The 18508-nt window shown below is 41.6% G+C and overlaps 1 protein-coding gene across 1 annotated transcript; it reads right to left on the reverse strand.

Annotated features, from left to right (window-relative positions):
• Positions 1-9505: 9505 nt before the first annotated feature.
• RCAN3 (RCAN family member 3) lies at positions 9506-17534 on the reverse strand. The gene is made up of 4 exons (XM_009332134.1): positions 17296-17534; positions 13274-13447; positions 12522-12693; positions 9506-11721 (listed from the first exon to the last, which is right to left on the reverse strand). Exons 1-4 carry the CDS (start codon positions 17488-17490, stop codon positions 11513-11515), a joined length of 750 nt encoding a protein of 249 aa, XP_009330409.1. The 5' UTR covers positions 17491-17534; the 3' UTR covers positions 9506-11512.
• Between the last annotated feature and the right edge of the window lie 974 nt (positions 17535-18508).

The following is an 18508-nucleotide window of genomic DNA, read 5'->3' on the forward strand; positions in this document are numbered from 1 at the left end:
GGGAGGGAAGGGGAAGAAGGGAAAGAAGGGAACGGGAAAGAAGGGGGAAGGGAACGGGAAAGAAGGGGGAAGGGAACGGGAAAGAAGGGGGAAGGGAACGGGAAAGAAGGGGAAGGGAACGGGGTCTGACACAGAAACGGCTCAGGCAAACAGAAGCCGAAGTTGAGCAGTTTAAGAAACAAACCCGCTGCCCCAGCGCAGCCCCGCTCTGCGATGTGAAGCGTGAAATTACCTCTAACCTGCAGCCGGCACAGACCACCGAGGTACGGAGCTAGAAGAGCAGCTGATGCCTCCTGAAAAACCCGAACCCGGTCCTTCTTGAAACAGTTGTGCGCGTCCTGTTCTTGGTACGGCTGGGTTTCAGTTCCTTACTGCTGAGGGGTTTCATGGCGGGCGGCGGGTCAGGCCCTGCTGGGCTCACAGGGAGATCTTCGAAGCTTTGAGAAACAGCCTGGCTTCTGGAGGGCTTCAACGCCAAGGTCTTCCAGGCACTTTCAGAGAATCCCAAACACATCCATCCCAAAGCCCGAAAGAAGAGGTTTTGTGTACTCATTTAGTAGGATCAAAAGGATCAAACTGGAAAGGAATCCTTGCCTTTAACCTGTACTTAGTTGGCTTTATTCTGCATTTCCCACTAATGAGTGGGGAAGAAGCATGTGACCACAGTCCCCATCTGCATTTTTCATGTGGAAATCGCACTTATAAAAGGGATCTGTCCCCTGTCTGGGGGCTGATGCTGCTCCCACCAGGAACCAGGAAACCACATTAACAAGTCCGCAGCCCTCGGCCTGGGCTCAGTTCATGGTTTATGATTGTTGAGCTGCTGTGCAGAAGACGTTCCGCTCGTCCTGCCTCTCAGCTTCCCCATCTGCAAACAGAACTACCACCACCAATCTCTGCCATAAAGCAACCTGAAACATACGGACGAAACCTGCCCATCACAAAATCCTGCCTCCGTACGGGAAGGCAGGAACGGGGCGCTTCAGAACAGTCCATAAACATTTGCAGCGGATTTCTTGGGAAGGCCAGAGTACATCACTCATAGCTACCCAGCTTCCATCGATGACTGACTTCACTAGAGTGAAGGTTTGACTGTAAAGGCATCTATAAATTACTGGGTTTTGGCGATTTAAACCTGTGAATCCTCAGACCAGACCTCGGCTGGGCTGGCATAGACTGCGTGGTGGGATAACGACTTCCTAACTTCTTTTCAAGACTTTTACAAGTAACAGTTAATCAGCTACCACCGGGTTGTGTAACAAGATGGCATTATCTGCATGTTTCCTAATGCAGAAGAAGGGATTTCCACATCCTGCCAAGTTTGTAACATGCCACTCCAGCGAAACTCTTCTGCTCCTGCCTGTCTCTGCTGTGTCACGTGGACAACAAAGTCTGGGGTGGGGGTCCGGCCTGGCATCCTTGACCTGGAGTTTTGCTTGAGTTTGAAACTGATAAGAGACAACCAGTGACATTAGCATAGATCCAAGATTTCCTACTACGTTTACAGCTTCTCTTTGGGGACAGCTCTAGGAAAGCTGGGGCTCCCGGCAAAATGAGTTTCAAATGCTTGGTTTGTGCCAGCTGGAGCAAGAGAAGTAAGGCTTGCTGCAGGTCCCACACACACCTTCATGCAAGAAGTCGGGCAATGACAGCAGGCAGCTTCTCATCGAACCCAGCGGGGAACGGTGCATCGCTCCCCAGCATCCTCCCTGAGGGCACGCTCCAACGGCTGCTCCATCCCTCCACATCAGCATCTCCTGCAGCTCCACGGGGACCGAGCTTCCTCCCGGACCGCACCTTTCTCACCCTCCAAACATGGGTGCCTTTCACTTCCAGTAGTCCGGAGGACAAAACTTGTGCCGACTGGTCTAAACACACGAGTGTCTGCAGCCATGGAGCCTGGGTATCGCAGCCTCTGCAGAACCCCTGCACGGGCACATTTCTAAGCATTTCACTGATAAGGCATTGCTAAAGCAAACAAGCCCATTAATGAATGGCTGGTGGTCAGAGGCAGGGCTTGGAGAGAGAGAGCACCGGCTTGTTACTGCTGGGTCTGCCAGAGGGAAAGATGAAAAGAAAGATCCAGAGGGCAAAAGATTTTGTCTCACGCTTGAAATATTCTCAAAGCTGGAGAACCTTCTACTGACAGAAGCCAGCAAGTACGTGCCTTCCTTGTCCACCTTTAAATTAAGCCTTCAAAGGGAGGACCAGAACTTCTCCAGCCCACAGCTGGAGTTCGGTAAACAAACAGAAGATACATCAGGAGCTGGCTCAAAAAATCAAGAGCTCATATAAAAATCACAAAATTTAGAGTATGTATCGACATTCACAGGGATATTTCTTTCTAGTGTTTAAATCACAGTTTTTCCTTTGCAGCCATGAAGGAAAGAAAAAAAACGAGACCAAAAAAAGAGGTAAGATTCTTACACAATCATGTTTCTCCAGAAGCTGCTGCTTTAGAGAAAGCACTACCAACCGAGACTCACAAAAGATGGCAACCTCAGGAGACCGTCCCATCCCAGGCTGCACACGCAGCCTGCAGAGAAGTCAGGGTTAAAAATGACGTGCTTCCTTACCTTGCAGCTCTCAGCTTCTTCCTGTGTGCGAAAAGCTTCATTTTAGGTTATTGACGAGGCAGTGGTGGAGGAGTGCCCTTGACAGATCTCATGGGAGCAAAGAAGTCAGGATGCAGCATGCCAAAGCAACCACCGCAGCAGGGAGTGTGAGATGGGAGACGGCTTGTACCCAGCTGGAGCCAAGCAGGTCTTCTGCCAGGACACTCTTCCCATCAAGACCCAGTTAAAAAAACACTTTAGTTTCCCTCACTTACGTACAGCAACTCCGTTATGCAAAGAAACATGATACCTGACGCTACATCTCACTGCAAACGTACAAAATCCCCTTACCTTGCTTGGGCTCGGGGCTGTGCTTTCCGCCCAGATGAGGAGCATTAGTATCTAAATGCAGCACTTGGCGTGACACACTCTGTTCAGTACAAAATAAGACATACTGAAAGCAGGAGATACCATTAATTCCACTCGATTCACCACGTATTCTTCCACTCTGTGAAACAACAGATTGAAATCGAAACCGTCTTATCACAGGGATGCTCTGAACATTGGATACACACGTACTACCAGAAAGTGACGGACCAGAGCCAGGCAGGCCTTTGGGTCTCTGCAGCTCCGGCTGCGTAACGCCTTTGGTTACTTGGTGCTTTGAGCTGGGAGTCGGAGCAGAACACAACACTCCTAAACGTGTGCGTTTTCCCCAATTTGCTTATTCGAGCTGGCTGGAGGAGGCAGAGAAAAGGCAGCAAACACATCCACAACCGACAGCCCACTCGATCTAGCTCTGGAGGAGAGATACAAATACAGAGCAGGTACACAAGTGTTGCCACATAAAGCACTTTGGGAGCCATTGATAAAGATGTCATATATAAACCTAAGCTTGCATTCATAAACCTAAACTTGCCTTGGTGCCAGTCACCTCAGTGCTTGCACCAAACAGAAAGCAACAGCCACGCGTTCCATTTTATAAGCTGGTGCTCAAGTCCAAGTGAAGATTCTAAGGAGCAAACAAAACAGCAGCTATCATTGCAGTAAACAGATATTTACCTCCTACAGAAACATTTGTGTTTTCCTAACACAGGTCTTGCTTCAGTTTGGTGTTCACAATTGACTGGTTTCTACACTGAAGCCCAAGCTGAACCCCACAGAAGAAAAACACGGAGGCTTTTTCACCAGAGTTTAAGAATTGAGAGTTTCAAGATCCAATTATTTAGCAAAACAAATTTTTTTATAGCTACAAAGACCCACATTAGTCACTGCCAGATAAATCCTTTTGCCTCAATCACACTAAAATCCCACACAGATATCACAACTCCTTAAAACCACAGACTGAAATCCCAGTAAGGATTACTCACCATTCATCTTTTCAAGGGAATAAATTTAGTTTGATTGGTTTCTTTACAATTACTGCCTCATCCTGCATAAACAAGAGAGAACATGAGGCGCTCTTCTGGGAACAGGAGTGGTATTCCAGCTGCATATTTTCCCTGGGTTGTATCTCTCTATGGAGCAGAAGGGGCTTCTTTCAACAGTGTGCACTCACAACTTGGAAGAGGTACGAACATGTAAGTTAATAATAATAATAATAATAAATAATAACAGTCCTAACTCAATTCAAATAGTACAAGAAAGGAGACACCAGCCACTGTGACTGTCAGGCAGACCACATTAATGTGGAAAGAGGAAAAAAGTTCTGTATTTTCACCAAATTCCTCTCCTGTTGTCTTTGTGAATTGTTATGAAAAACAGAGTGGCGAGGTACGTTGTGAGCTGTTCTCCACATCCCGTTTCCTTCCTCCAGGACGAAACCAGAGCAAATCTACATCTGGATTTGGTGTAAGGCACAACTGGATCCCAAACAATCCCAAGGAATGGAGTCTGCACTGCTTGGCAGATGCCCAGCCTTGCACAGAGCTTACCGGGCAAGGTAAGACTCAGTGCAAACGCTTTCTTGCCTATCTTTGCAATAAACCTTTCAGAGCATTTACGAGCTTAGACAAATACACACAGCACGGCACACCCTTACAAAGCTGCCAGGCCTCAGAGGCTGGATTTACCCAGAAGCATGGGCTCTTACCTAATCTTGCTCCTCAGGGAGCTGTTGGCTGCCCTGATAAAGCTGAGATTCAATTCAAGGTGAGTTTTGGAAAGGGACTGAAATTTTGAAGACACCCACGCACGCTTAGCCCGCCTCGTCTCCGGAGTCAACTATTTCCAGGGCAGCCTGTTGGCCATTTCTGCATTCCTTCAAGAGGGCTTCGTGGCCTTTGTTGCTATCACCAAGAAGAAAGTGAGGCCATCTTCAGCAGCCTGGTGAACCTGTGAAGCTGGACGATGCTGCACATGCAGGAATTTCTTCCTAACAAGGTTCCAGAGCCTGGATATCAACAGATGCTTACTGGAAGACCAGCTAGTGCTGTGTAAGCATGACTCTAGTATCAAGCACTGCTAGCCTGATCACTTGACTCTGGGTCATGATAGCACATTCTGAAGGTTCAGCTGTTTCAAAAGCGTTCCTTTCACTGCATGCAGCTCAGTCAAAGCTCTAGACAATAGCATTTGTGGAAGAATTTGGGATTGTTTACCAGCATTGGGCTCCTGGCCTCTAATTTCTCATTTTCTTTGCTCTGTTTCATCTGTTATTGATAGTTCCATAGATGGAAAGAAGGATTCACAGTTTAGACGCAAAAGGAGAGGGTTCAGAGACCGAGCATAGCTCAGCTTCTGTGCTTATGGAACCGGCATAGCATTTTGCAGCACAAAAGCTTCTCAATCTTACTGTTCTGGAGGCCAAAGTAGTTCTTCATGGAAATAAAAAACAGAGAGAGAGTATTTAGCATAACCTTTGCTCGGCTGAGCTGTCAGACACCTCTGACATCAGAGTCATCATGACAGTACAGCAACTGCATTTAGGTGCCATTGCGAGGCAGACACAGAAGGGATGAAATGAGCCAGTGAATGATTCAGAGCACCAGGAAGAACCCTAACATGCACGTGGCTGACGCTGTGCCGTGCGTGGCAGACACCACAGACTTCACAGCGACAGCAGGACAAATGCAAATGCATGAAAAGTAGCAGCTCTTTCCACCCACGTGGGCTGGAGAAGAATCTCCCTAAAGCGGGAGGAGGTCTGGAGAAACTCCAACTCCACCCAGGGCCAGTATCCTGTTTAATGCAGAGCAGTCTCTCTCTGGTGGGGACGAAACAGAGGACGCCGAGTGATTCCCTCCCCTCCCATCCCTTCAACTATTGCTGAAAAATAGTACCAAGGCTGCAAGACTGTCAACTGCAACGGAAGATAGATTATGCTCCTTCCTTGCAGAAATCCAAGGCAGAGTTTGAAGCAGAATTCAAGTCTCCTGATTCTCACTGCTTCGTTCTAAACAAGTACGTTCCCTTTGTGGCAGATATCCGAGGAAATACAGTTACATCCTCTGCTTTCAAGTAAGACGCCCTCAGAGTTTCTATATGAAACATCATCTACATTTGAAAATAAGTACAAAGGGTCCCACTGGAATGAAATGGCATACAGCAAGACAAACTAGAAAAAGCCCAGTGCAATTGTTTCCAGGCATCACAATGTGCTAAATAACCTCTCAAGTATTAAAAAAAAAACAACTTATTTTATTAAGTGCCATCTCTGCTACGGTGCTTGAAAAGGGGTGTGAACATCTACGATGAAGCCAAGTAAAAGCTCAGTAAAAGCAAATGTGTCCTCTAAAAGCCTATGTGGCAAAAGAGAAGGAGGGTGTGACTTTCCCAAGCGCTTGCTTGGGAAGAAGTCCCTCACCAGGTCCTAAATTTATAGCCTTTATACTATTAGCTATAGCCATGCACTAGGATTATACGTTGTTATGTAGAAAGCTCTGCTTTCAACATCAGTTATTCAGTTTACAGGTCATCAGCTGCCAATCCTGATCTTATCCCCTGAGCAGTGTTAGTGGAGGACCAAACGAGATACTGCGATGCTCCAGAACAATCAGAGAAGTCAGTGAATGCCAAAGGACCTAACACAACTCTCAGTTAGAAACTACAGCTCAATTTGCAGCCTTACAAAAAACATAAGGAAGTGACGTAACCTAATAATGTGTTAAGTCTCACTGAATTTATACATCCAGCTTACACTTCCAAGTAGGTTTTGTACTCCTCCGGGATCATAAGGTCAGTTCACAGCACCGCTGATTAAATTTGCGGTTTGCCTGCCATTAGAAGGGTAGAGAGCAGAGCGAATATACTGGAACTGCCTTAGTAAGAAAAAAAGAGCGAACAGACGTATTACAACAGGTATCACGACCGACTAGAAATTCATTATTATTGAGTCTAGGATTGTATTATGAAATCAGGACCTCAGTACTGTACACGTACCCACACTCACCAAAAAAAAAAAGTTACAAACCATACCTGCAAGGGGTGGAACTGAACTGCAGAGATGAGGTGACCTGCCCCAGCAGAAGAGCACATCTAAGCCTGGTCGCCCTCCCTAATCCCTGCTTGCTGTGCCACGTTATTCCAACGGGGACACAATCGTTGGCTATAGAGTCAGAAAGGATACAGAATTTGTTATTTTTATATTTTATGTAGCACAGCGAAACAACAGATTGCCATAAGTATCTTTCCCACTGCCTCACCCTAGTACTGCTGACATCTGGGTTTCCGCTGATACTATAGTTGGAATACGTTCGCTTCACCGAGGCAATCAAACATTCCCTTCTGCAAGCCTCAACATGCCACCATGTTAAAAGGCAGAGACCTTGTTCAGAAGAGGGTTTTAACACATTAGTTAACATTTAAAATCCTGCATGTTTTCTAGCGTGACTTAGCACAAATACAACTTAAAGATAAAATACATAAAAAATACATAAAAACCAAAGCACAAGATACCACCTGTCTCTCCATTAAGGTGGGTACCATGATACCGACAGGACATCTCTAGCCCTGATCTTTAGGTGAAGGGAATGGAGACATTCAAACAGACGTTGTGCAAGCCTTCCTCAAGCTATAGGATTGATGTTAGGAGACGACCCTGTAGTCACGCTCGCTCAGATTTCAGCTCGGCCAATAGCTACAGGAGAAAGAGTCTTTTATCTTGCTCGGACCAAAGGTAAACAGCTGCTTAAGCACACATTCCTCTGAGGCGTCAAGGACCGCAGTTCCCTCCCACTGACTCCAGCTTCACCATCCAGCTCCGTTGGCGGCTCTCCGCACCTCAGGCTGACCTTCACGCGTGCAGAATGGAGAAGTCCCAGAATGATGTATTGCAGGTGCCACGTATAAGCCCACACAGGAACAAAGACTCACAGATCCGGCCAGGTGTGCGCCTCCTGTCTGGCTTAGTAAAGGAAATACTTCTGCCTTTTTCTCCAAGGGAATGAGGCTTGGCCGTGGTCTCTTTCCACATTAAAAGCACACTGGACCACGAACCCCTCCTAGCAAGTTTTACACATTAAGCGGAGCAAGTAAACAAAACCCAGTAAGCATAAGATTCATACGACAATCTTCTGTTCTGGGCTAAAAAAGATCAGTAATCCAAAACCAGACAAAAATGGAAATATAACCTTTCAGGGAATAAATTAAGCAAGAGACATTTCATGCACGAGGTCTTTCTGGGGGGAAGCGGTTCGGTAATGAGGTAGAAATAGAACAAGAAGCCGTAATCACAGGATTGCAAAAACAGGGCCCATTCTTAGCTACTATAAAATAAAAACAAAGTACCCCCGGCAACTTTTTCTCCAGAACACACAGGCAGACTGTCCAAAGAAAAGACCATACATTTTTTCAACTGCTTCTCAAGAAAAATGCTTTAAAGGAATTTGGGATATTTATTTACACAAAGCGCAAGCTCAGAAAGGACTTGGCACAGTTGGTGCCTCTGTGCCAGCCTACTTCTGAAAATAGCACGTCAGTTAATAGCAGGTCAGTGATTAAGAGAAACAGGTTCTGGTGGTCATTACTGAATCATCATGTGGAGTAAATAAAGCGAACTTGAGTGTCATTCATTTTACAAGGAAGGCTCTGCCACCCTGGAGATTATGGACAGAGTGAAAGTGGAGCAGAATCACTTCTGATACCGATCGATGGCTAAATTCACGTTTCCTTTTTGTAAAGCCTCTGCTTTGCCTCTTCCTTGCCCACCCGTGTCAGTACTTGCAAGGAGCCAGCCACCTAACTCCCTTCGGCTCCTGTGAACCCCTGCCTTCGACACAAATTCCGAGGCAGACGTTGTGCTAGGCAAAACCTCCCATTGTATTGACACGACGGGGCCCCCAGGCACTATCACAGAAGCGGGGCACGGCTTCACATACAGTAAAGGAATGTGATTTTGGACCATTTTTAATATAATTCAATTCTATTGCCCCAATGTGTGTTAGGAGAAGGGCACCCAGCCTCCCTCTGCTGGCTAACACAAAAAACACTGTCGAAATTTGCCTGATCTGCGAGAGAGAGGGGAACCTGGTGGCAAAAGCACATGCAGTGCAACAAGCTGACGGTTTACAATTTTGTTGATCAATGCACACGCATTTTATATAAAGTCTGATCATCTCCCTCCTGTGGAAATGGGTCCTTGGAGATTTTTGAAAACAAGTTATTATTTATCTTTATTATAATAAAAACTTTACAGAGCTTAATAGTGCAACCCAACCCGGACATTCTCTCCCACAACAGTCTGAGCAGAGATCAAACTCCCATTCAAAATTAATGCGAGGTAAACATCCAAATGGAACTCTGCTGTGACAGGCACCCAAAAACACCGTAAAAACCTTCTCGGTCCCTCCTTCAGCCCAGCTCTTCCCAGGATTTTTCTGTTGAAATCCCCAACTTCTTCAGCACTATTTTTCCAATAATTTGCTTATGGAAAACCATAAACTATCTCGACTGTTCACTCAATTGCACAAGCATACAATACTGTTAGAAAACTTACATATCAAACTTGGGCCAATATGGAATACAGTTAAAAAACCACATGTGAATGGCACTGCATTGTTTTTATTTTAAGTGTCTTTACACAATGAGAGATGTTGGAATGCAAGTTGTTATACACTTTACACAAGATACATTGACAACATTACTTGCTTGATTTGCCTTATAAAACTGTTTCTGAAGGTTTTCCACTTATTCCTACTTACAGCAACTTCTACAGTGGGGTAGAAATTAAACAGTAACGAAATATAAACACCACAGAAAATCCAAAACGGACTTCTGGAATTTTAAAAACTACACAAGCCTGATGGACAATACAAGTTTTTTGTTAGTTTTCTTTTTTTAGTAATGTGGAACAGTGAGACAGAGAAGTCGGGCTTTGAGTGAGTTTAATGCCTGAAGAGAGACATAAATATCACGCCTGTGGAGGCACGATGAACAAAAACCTTTTTGCTACCTTTTCAATATATACTATTCCTGCCTCTGGAACGGGGACCTGCCTGCAGGATCCCATTTTGCAACTTGAAGCGGGTGGCAGGAAGGGATCACGAGCTGGCACAATACGGAGTTGAAAACTACCCATGCAAATTCATGACCATTACTTTCTCTCTCCGTTGTCAATCAAGTGAAAACACTTTTGAAAATTCAATAAGCACTTCATGTAGAATTGAAACACACTAAAATGAATTTGAAAAAGGCCAATTTCTGAACTATTTATATATATGAACATCAGCAGCCTGGTTTGTTCACAAATAATTATATTTTTTTAAATAGAAAAAAGAAGAATCTGTCTAGACTAAAAAAGGTTGGTTATAAAATAGCATAAAAGCATAGGAGCATGTGTCATTATACCGAGGCATATTTTCCTCCTACCAAAACACTTAACACAAGATCACAAAATTAAAGGTCTGTATTTTAAAAGATGCATCTTGGTCTCTAAAGTAGCAGATGCTCTATCAGACAGACAGGATGCCACACAGAAAAAGTCTTCATGAAAAACAGCAAACAAGGGCTGAAACGGCATAAAAACTGGCTAAGCCAGGCAACTGATTGTCTTAAAAAAATACGAAACAGACTGGAGAAGTTTAGGAGCACAAGTTAAAAACTAACCCTAGATGTTTTATCTCCTAACTTAATTTAGTCATAACAGTCATGGAATTTATTTATAAACGTAGGCCCTCTCTAGGACTGTAAAGGAACAAACGTTACCATATTTTCAGAGAAGATCAGAGACAACACATTCAACAGCTGAATCCGTATTTCACTCTACATATTGTAATTCACTCCTAATTAGGCATCAGTGCAAACCATCGTACCTACCGGTGTACCTCCCACCCCAGACAGCAGCAGCAGTAGTGTCGGCGACAGACTCGGAGTCTGCCTTCTCAGTGGTCTGTGGTTCTTCCTCCTGCATTCTTCTCTGCGTAGTTAGCAATACTACTTGAATTTAGTTCCATACGTGTATTTGTGCCTCATGTCAAATTAAAACCACGTACTTGGCATTTCTGAGAAAAGCAAAGATTAATCTTCACCTCAGCAGATTACTAGCTGGGAAGGAATTTTAGCATAAAGAGTAGGTTTCACTTGCATTTAACAATTACATTCATTGGAAGCTGTTGTACCAGTACAGATCAGCTTTTAATCACTATACAATGAACTTCCTTGAATCCAATTGTGACAGTAAGTAAGATATTATTTCACCACTTGGTACATCACACTGTACAGTATAAAGAAAAGGGTAACATCTTAAAAAAAAAAAAAAAGAAAAACAATCAAACAAAACAAACCACAACCAGACTTCCTATTTTTCACTATTTCAAGTCAGGTGGATTTGCTACACTTGGGGGACTAGTCCCTAAAATTAAAGTGCTTTTCAGAGCATTGGCATCCAAAATCTTGAACATGAGAGACAACTACAAGTAAAATCTGTTGTCGCTATACATAACATATAGCAGCAGTACAGACATCAACACATGTACCCATTAAGTGTCTGATTTTTGATATTATCTTGAGCATCACACAATTTAACAGTGCATAGTACCCCCTACCTCCAGTGTACAATCAAATGCTTTAGATTCATTCAGTACTGTTGCAGGTGGTTCCGGACGTCTTGTCTGCATGATCTTCTGTTTGGGATTTTTTATTTCATCTTCCTCTTCTGTCTCACTTTCACAGACATGGACAACTACACTAGGAGTTGATTCTGTTCCTGCATGAAGCTCGTACTTCTCCCCTGAAGAGCAGCAAACAAAAATCATGCTAAGAACATCCCCAAGGAACAGCATTAAGCCACTTTATCTCAAAAACTCCTTAACAGCTGCAGTAACACAATCATTTTTCCCATCTCACCTTTAATTTGCTCAACTTCCACACTTCCCCAGACCTGTTAAATGTTTTAAAATAGTCCCTGTATCTGTTAACTGTGCTTTGAATACAATCAATCATTTAATTGATATTTAAAGGAAGGGAGGGAGGGAGGGATGTAAGAAACTATCATGAAACACTGAAGACATCAGAAGACAAGCAGCATGCAAATTTTTAAGCGACATCATTTATGCTGTACATTTACATGACATTTGTAGATGAAAAGCTACTAAAGCATTTGAAAACATTAAACCTCCCGATTCCCTGCTTTTCACAGAAAGCAAACAGCATGTTTCCTAGGAAGGCTTATACAGAAGTTTGACGATTAAACACAACAAGTACATATTAGCATCCTAAACAACTGGAGCTGTCCATCTGCAAGAGACCGAACTTTTCATTCCTCTCGTTTGTTACTTAATACTGAGACTATGACAAAATTCAATGAATGGATGTGATGGAGCTAGTACCACACAATCCAGTCCTGTGCTATACTTTCAATCGATTAACGAACTAAGTTAAAAAAAAGTGATGGATCATTTTATTCAAGTAAGAAACATCACATAAGAGAGACTCAGTTTCTTCTCACAGAAAGAAAGATAAGTAGATAAATTCCCTCGATAACTATTTTTGAAGTTAAGTAACACAACAAAAGCAAGTAAATATACCTACCCGGTCCCAACTTGGAGACAGCACAAAGCAAGTCATAGTTTATCAGGGGAGTTGCATCTTCACTCTGTTTCCATCCAACTGGTGGAGATGCAGGTGGTGATATCAGGAACTGTTTAACAGGTTGTGGAGGAAGGAGGTAGGACTTGTCACCTATTTCACTGGATACCGGTACCTGAAGACAAAAGCCGGGAGACACAGAATAAGATGACAAATATTAATTCTCTTTTTATTTAGCCTACTTCCCCAATAAAAGCATGACCATTCCCCATATTAGCAATGCTTAATTCAGCCTAGCTTTAAAAATAAAAGTAGTATAGCTTTTGTCAGTTCTTGGTATGACACCTTAGAGAAATGCTGCAGGTAAGAAATTGGCCTATGTAAGCGTTGACAACGTAGCCGTATATGACACATGCAAGCTGCTACTCCAACAAGACGACTATGCTGGTAAAGCACCTATTATAAAGAGATCTTTGGACCCACTTATTTTCTTTCAGCACATTTCTGTTTATGTATGGGGGAAGGTGGTTTGTGTCGCTACGCAGCGACTGTTCCATATCAGTCACAACTCTGTAAGCTCAAGCTGAAAAGCAAAACTGTCCCCTAAAGCTTGAATTTCTCAATGAGTAGAAATAATACATCTCGGTGTAGAAGAATGAGGTTGAAGGTAACTGCAGATATTTATCACAAATGAAACTCATGGGCAGAAATGGAACAAAGAAGAAACAGGGACGCATCTCAGTGTTCTGTAATACCTGGGCAAAGTACAGCTTCAGCTTTTTTCCATTGAAGTCAGTCTCATGCAGTTCTATCCGTGCTCTTGCTGCTGCCTCTGGATTGCTGAAGTTTATCCTTACTCTTCTAAAGCTTTTAAACAACTGGAATGTAACTTGATTATCGTAGACTGTGAAAAGTGCTTCAAATCTTTCCTAGGGATGAAGTACAACCAAACACAAAATGAACATTTTCACTCAATGAAAACACATTTTCCTTTCACCTTCCTCTCCCAAATCCCAATAATTTCCTTAATTGCCTTCTAAACCTGCACACTCCATACTTCCCTCAGTTACCCCAACTCACAAATCCGTATTCAGTTACTGCTTTGTCTCACTGTTTAAATCTGAATTCCAAGAGCACGTTGACATGAACAAGCCCATAAAACTCTTAATACATAAACTGCCACCTAGCGACAGTTACTCAAAAGTGCAGATGTCAACAAAAATACTGGTACTTGCACATGACTTTCACCCAAGCATCTCCAAAAACACTCTGCAAATCAGTTAATTTTTATATTAGATAAACTAAAGTACTGAGTGCCTAGGGAAAATGTCAAAATTCTCAGGATGAATGAGTAAGACTACTTTGGAAGAGACAAAAATCTATTATTACTAAACAACACTTGTTCACAAAAACAAAAAATTGAAAAAAAAAAAATCAATGTTTTAATTTACTAGTCCTCTGATCTACAAGAGACCTAATGTGCAGATTTTTTTTCCCCCTAGTGTAAGTGCACTAGGAAATTTCCTAGTGTAAATTTTCATTCACTGTAAAAAGTCAGATTAAAATCAATAGATGAGAAGTATGCAAGCAATCTCTTTTCAATTTTATTTACTATGTTCTGATAATATTCAGTTACATAGAGAGATCTACATAAGCAAATAAGTGGAAAAGGAATACTTTTTCATTAAGAACTCTTTCCAATGACAATAGTTAATTTGCTTGATTCCAACAGACACCGATCTCTCTACAAAAATCCTGTTGATGCCTTCATCATGCCAATCACAGGATGAGGGGCTTTCATTTTAAATAGGACTGAAGAAATTCTTCAGATAATGCCCACGTTGGTTTTAACAAAAATATTATTTTCTTGCGCAATTCTCTCCAATCTGTACAATGTCAAGGTCTTCAACAAGTCAGAAAACCTGTTCCTTCTGCACACTGGCCAAATTTTATACTTGACAAACACAAAACTGCAATCTAGTGGATCAACCCTGCAACTGAAAATTATGAAGACAGTGTTCCAATCATGACACTACCCTCAAAAAGATATTTGAGAAAGAAACAATACATACTTTTACTCTATCTGAATTTTTCACCTTTGGCTGTTTGAACCAAACTTGAAAAAACACTTTTAGATGCTATGTAAAAGACAAAATTATTAAGAGATGTATGCCAACTTAGACATCTTACAGTTTTTCTGTAAGCGTACCGTGCATTTAACCTGCACCACTTAAACAAAAGTGGAAGCTGACCGCATTAAATTCCACAACTTAACAGCCAATTCAACATGAACTGTTAATGTTTAAGTGTTGCTTTAACAAATCAGCAGTAAAACCAGAAATATAGCTAGAAAATGTCCAAAAAATAGATGAAAGAATCAGGGCAGAAACAGAACTTAAGCAAAGTGCTTCCTAAGAATTAAATATACAGATTTCAAATCAATAGTGTCTCTTTAGCCTTTTTTCCTCACCAGAATATTAATCATTACTCACTTATGTGAAGTTTCACAACTGAAAATGCTGAGCATAAAATATTTGTGCCTACATACAGAACCGGGCAATCTACTTTGTACAGTTGTAACTACTACAAAATCAGGGAAGAGGAAGATTGATTTTGACAGTCTGCTTGCAAGAGCTGCTAGCTTTGCTAGCGTTACCAAATGAACTAGAATGTTGGGTAGCAAAACCGTAAGTGCCATCAAACACACCTCCCTCCCCAAAAAAACCCCAAATCACTACAAATTTTCAAATTGCCTTCTGTTCGTGCACAGACAGCACAGTTTCCATTTGTTTCATTAACTGTTTGCTGCACATTCAGGAAGGTGTAGGCAGATGTAAATCAAGCCATTGAAATGTGTGTCCGGGGGCTGACTAAGCTGAATTGCATAAAACAGATAAAAGCCATATAATGTGTCACAGCACCTCTATTCTTCTGAGCACTACGAAGAAGTCTGCATAGTAAATATTCAATTTATAGATATAATGTATATTTCTGACTTAGCCTAAACTAATGTCTTGGCTATGACAATCAGCTTAGATGAGCCTGCTGACAGTACAATCAGTATACTTTATATTTTAAATGAAAAATTTTAAATTTGTGGTTAAATTTACAAGCAGTTTAATGTGGCAACTAATTATCCCAGTATCATTGGAGAAAAAGGTAGCACACCTCATATGCATGTACATACTGTGGGAATACTTTCATGGAAAAAAGCAAATGTCCATTAAAATGACAAATCACATGCAGACACGTGCAAAACAATTTAGCGAGGCAATGTTTCCAGTGCACACGTTCTACACCAGACACACAATGAATTATGGGGCACTGTTTCTGTAGCATCAGAGTTAAATTAGTCCAGAGCATTATTTAATGTTCCATTGGTCAACTGATGCTTTACTACCTTCTTCCAAGGGTAGTAACTGCCAAAACAGAGTGCTCCCCATTTACAAAAGTCTTTTGAACTAGACGCTGATCTAGTAGCAACAATAACAATTTAAATTACTCATCAGTGAGTGAAAAATTTATCTAGAAAGGGAGACGTCATCTTGCATTTTTTTTTTAAATTAGATGACGTGATTTACATACTCTTATGCATTGCCTATTTTGTTTTCCAGTAAAAACAGCACTAATATACAGGGCTAGAAATTAACTCTGCTACTGATGTACATAGGCTAGCAACAACTCATGCTCTTTGAAGAAAAGCATTTGACACCAGGCATATAAATAATGGCTAATGATCTGTATCTCATTCTCCCTATAAAAGATGGGAACAAAAAAAATAAAGCATTGCATCTGAAAAGAAGCCACTGAAGACTCAACAGCCTTTTCTGGCACCCTTCTTTCGTACCCATAGGAATACAATTACAAGAAACTACAAGAGCAACAGCTCTCGTGTAATATCCTCCTTCCTACCCGAAAGGGGATCTGTAAGCTGCTTTACAAACTGTTTGTGTGACACCACATGCACGTTCTCAACCGATCACTGTTCCTTTTATTTTGAATGTACTATGTCCATTTGTTAGGAGCACTGTCTTAGGAATTCAGCTCACAGTAAGTATTTGAAAGATTGACTTAAATATAAGTACACCATTTAGGAACTCTGAGGCATAGAGCAGCACTTCCTATTTGACACCCTCAGATGTTGAAAACTTCCCAGCAAAACTGTAGGCTTCGTAAGTACTTTTGTAAACTGAAACTGAAAAAGCCACAGACCAAAGCTTTCATATCAGCCCCTCCTATTTTCCCTCACTCATGTAATGTACCTAATTATTCCTGATGCTCTTGGAAGCAAAGGGGAAGCACAGATTTGAATGAATAAAAATGTTAGCAAGCCAGAGAAGATTTAGTTTATTATAAGGTCTTTATAAGCCACTTTCAAGATGTTCAAGTCAGAACACACACCCTGCAAATTTATAATACCCTTAACAGAATCCTTGCCTTGAAATAACACATTTAAATTTGCTTTCAGATTTTATTTAAATCTGCCCTTGGATTTAGTACCTTGGATAAAGAGAAAAAAAAAAAAAATCAGAAGAGCTTTTCATGGAAGAAGCACTGTATATCCATTAACAATTTCAAATGCCAGAAAAGTGTAGTATTATCTGCTCTTGGGTAACTGTACTCATTCTGATCTGAGCTTACCAGGTAAACACTTTGGGTTGTTTTTTACCCCTCAATTATAATATGCAGTAATACACTGAAAATCCAGACAAAAATGTTCAACAGCTGTATCTATACTTCCAATACTATACCCCAAATGTGCCTCTCTCTACGTTACCTTTTCCTCCTGTACCTCAAACACAGCTTCATGAACACTGCAAGCAAAGAGCGAGGTAGGCAAGTCACTTAAATCCATCATCTCTTCCAAATCATCTTCATTTTCTCCAAAAATCATCTGTTCTTCCTCTTCTTGGTCACTGCTGTAGAGGTCTGACTGGCTGTCACTCCAGGACTTCATAGTATCTCTGAGCATCGTTCACCCAAAGCAACTCTTCTTTTATGTTCCAGTTCCTAGTAGGGGTCTGCCATTCCAAAAAACAAAATCAAAACAAAATCAAAACAGAATGTGAAGATACCACATCTTCTCGCTTTGACTGTTTTTTTCAGGTGAATAATTTTACAAAAAACAATAGAAATCAACATGAAACTTGTTCTCTCATCCACAAAACAGAAGCACTGTATCCCATTTCTGTAAAGGGTATAAAGACACTGCTGTTCAATCTATGAAAAGGAAGATAAAGTCACTCCGCCAAGTAAAAGAAACTTCTCCTCCCTTTACTCTGATATAAACCAAGAACCACACTACTGTTCTAGAAGCTTTTCTCTATGACGCACTTTTCAGTTAATAGCACTTTCTTATTAAATAACTTAAAAGCACTTCCCAAGTAATCAGAGTAGTCTTGTGATATTTGAAGAAATAGCTTGATTTCATCAATGGGAACACATGTATACAGCAAAGTTAAATTGTCTGTCCAAAGCCTCTCCAAGCCAGTGGCAGATAAGGAAACAAAACCCAAGATCTCCTAATGTGAGGACATTTCCTTCTCCTAAGCCCTGGAGAATGCCTTTCCCATAGGTGAGAGAGTATCTATAGCCTTGAGTAAACACGTCAAGGGAGGAAAAAAGTGCAAACAAGCAAGAGACTAAACAAAAGACTTTAGGTAACAAACTAGTTTTTACACAATAAAGAAGATTTTAATAGAGCATACCTTTTGTCACCTATCGCTGCAAAAATCATGAGGAGGTTATCACACTACTGTATATTTTAATGTAAATGATCGAAAACATGTAACTGTACTATATCTAGATTTGGAGGGGGTGTTAATTTGTGACATAACACTAAAAAAAGGTAAGTAAATATATTATGTTTCATTGGCAATGATCCCATTGGAGTATCTGCTTAACTAGCTTATGCTTTTGAAGCAACCGCTGAGAAACGCCATCAACTGAAACCAATATGCGTAAAAAAATCCATAATAAATCCATGCTCA

The sequence above is a fragment of the Pygoscelis adeliae genome, unplaced genomic scaffold (assembly GCF_000699105.1).
Source record: "Pygoscelis adeliae isolate BGI_AS28 unplaced genomic scaffold, ASM69910v1 Scaffold359, whole genome shotgun sequence".
Classification (NCBI taxonomy): domain Eukaryota; kingdom Metazoa; phylum Chordata; class Aves; order Sphenisciformes; family Spheniscidae; genus Pygoscelis; species Pygoscelis adeliae.

Coding starts and splice junctions, on each gene's coding strand:
- RCAN3 (XM_009332134.1), bottom strand. CDS start 17,490: ATGCTCAGAGATACTATGAAGTCCTGGAGTGACAGCCAGTCAGACCTC. Junction 13,448..17,295: donor TTGAGGTACAGGAGGAAAAG/GTAACGTAGAGA, acceptor CTTCATCCCTAG/GAAAGATTTGAAGCACTTTT. Junction 11,722..12,521: donor TGTCTCCAAGTTGGGACCGG/GTAGGTATATTT, acceptor GCTGCTCTTCAG/GGGAGAAGTACGAGCTTCAT.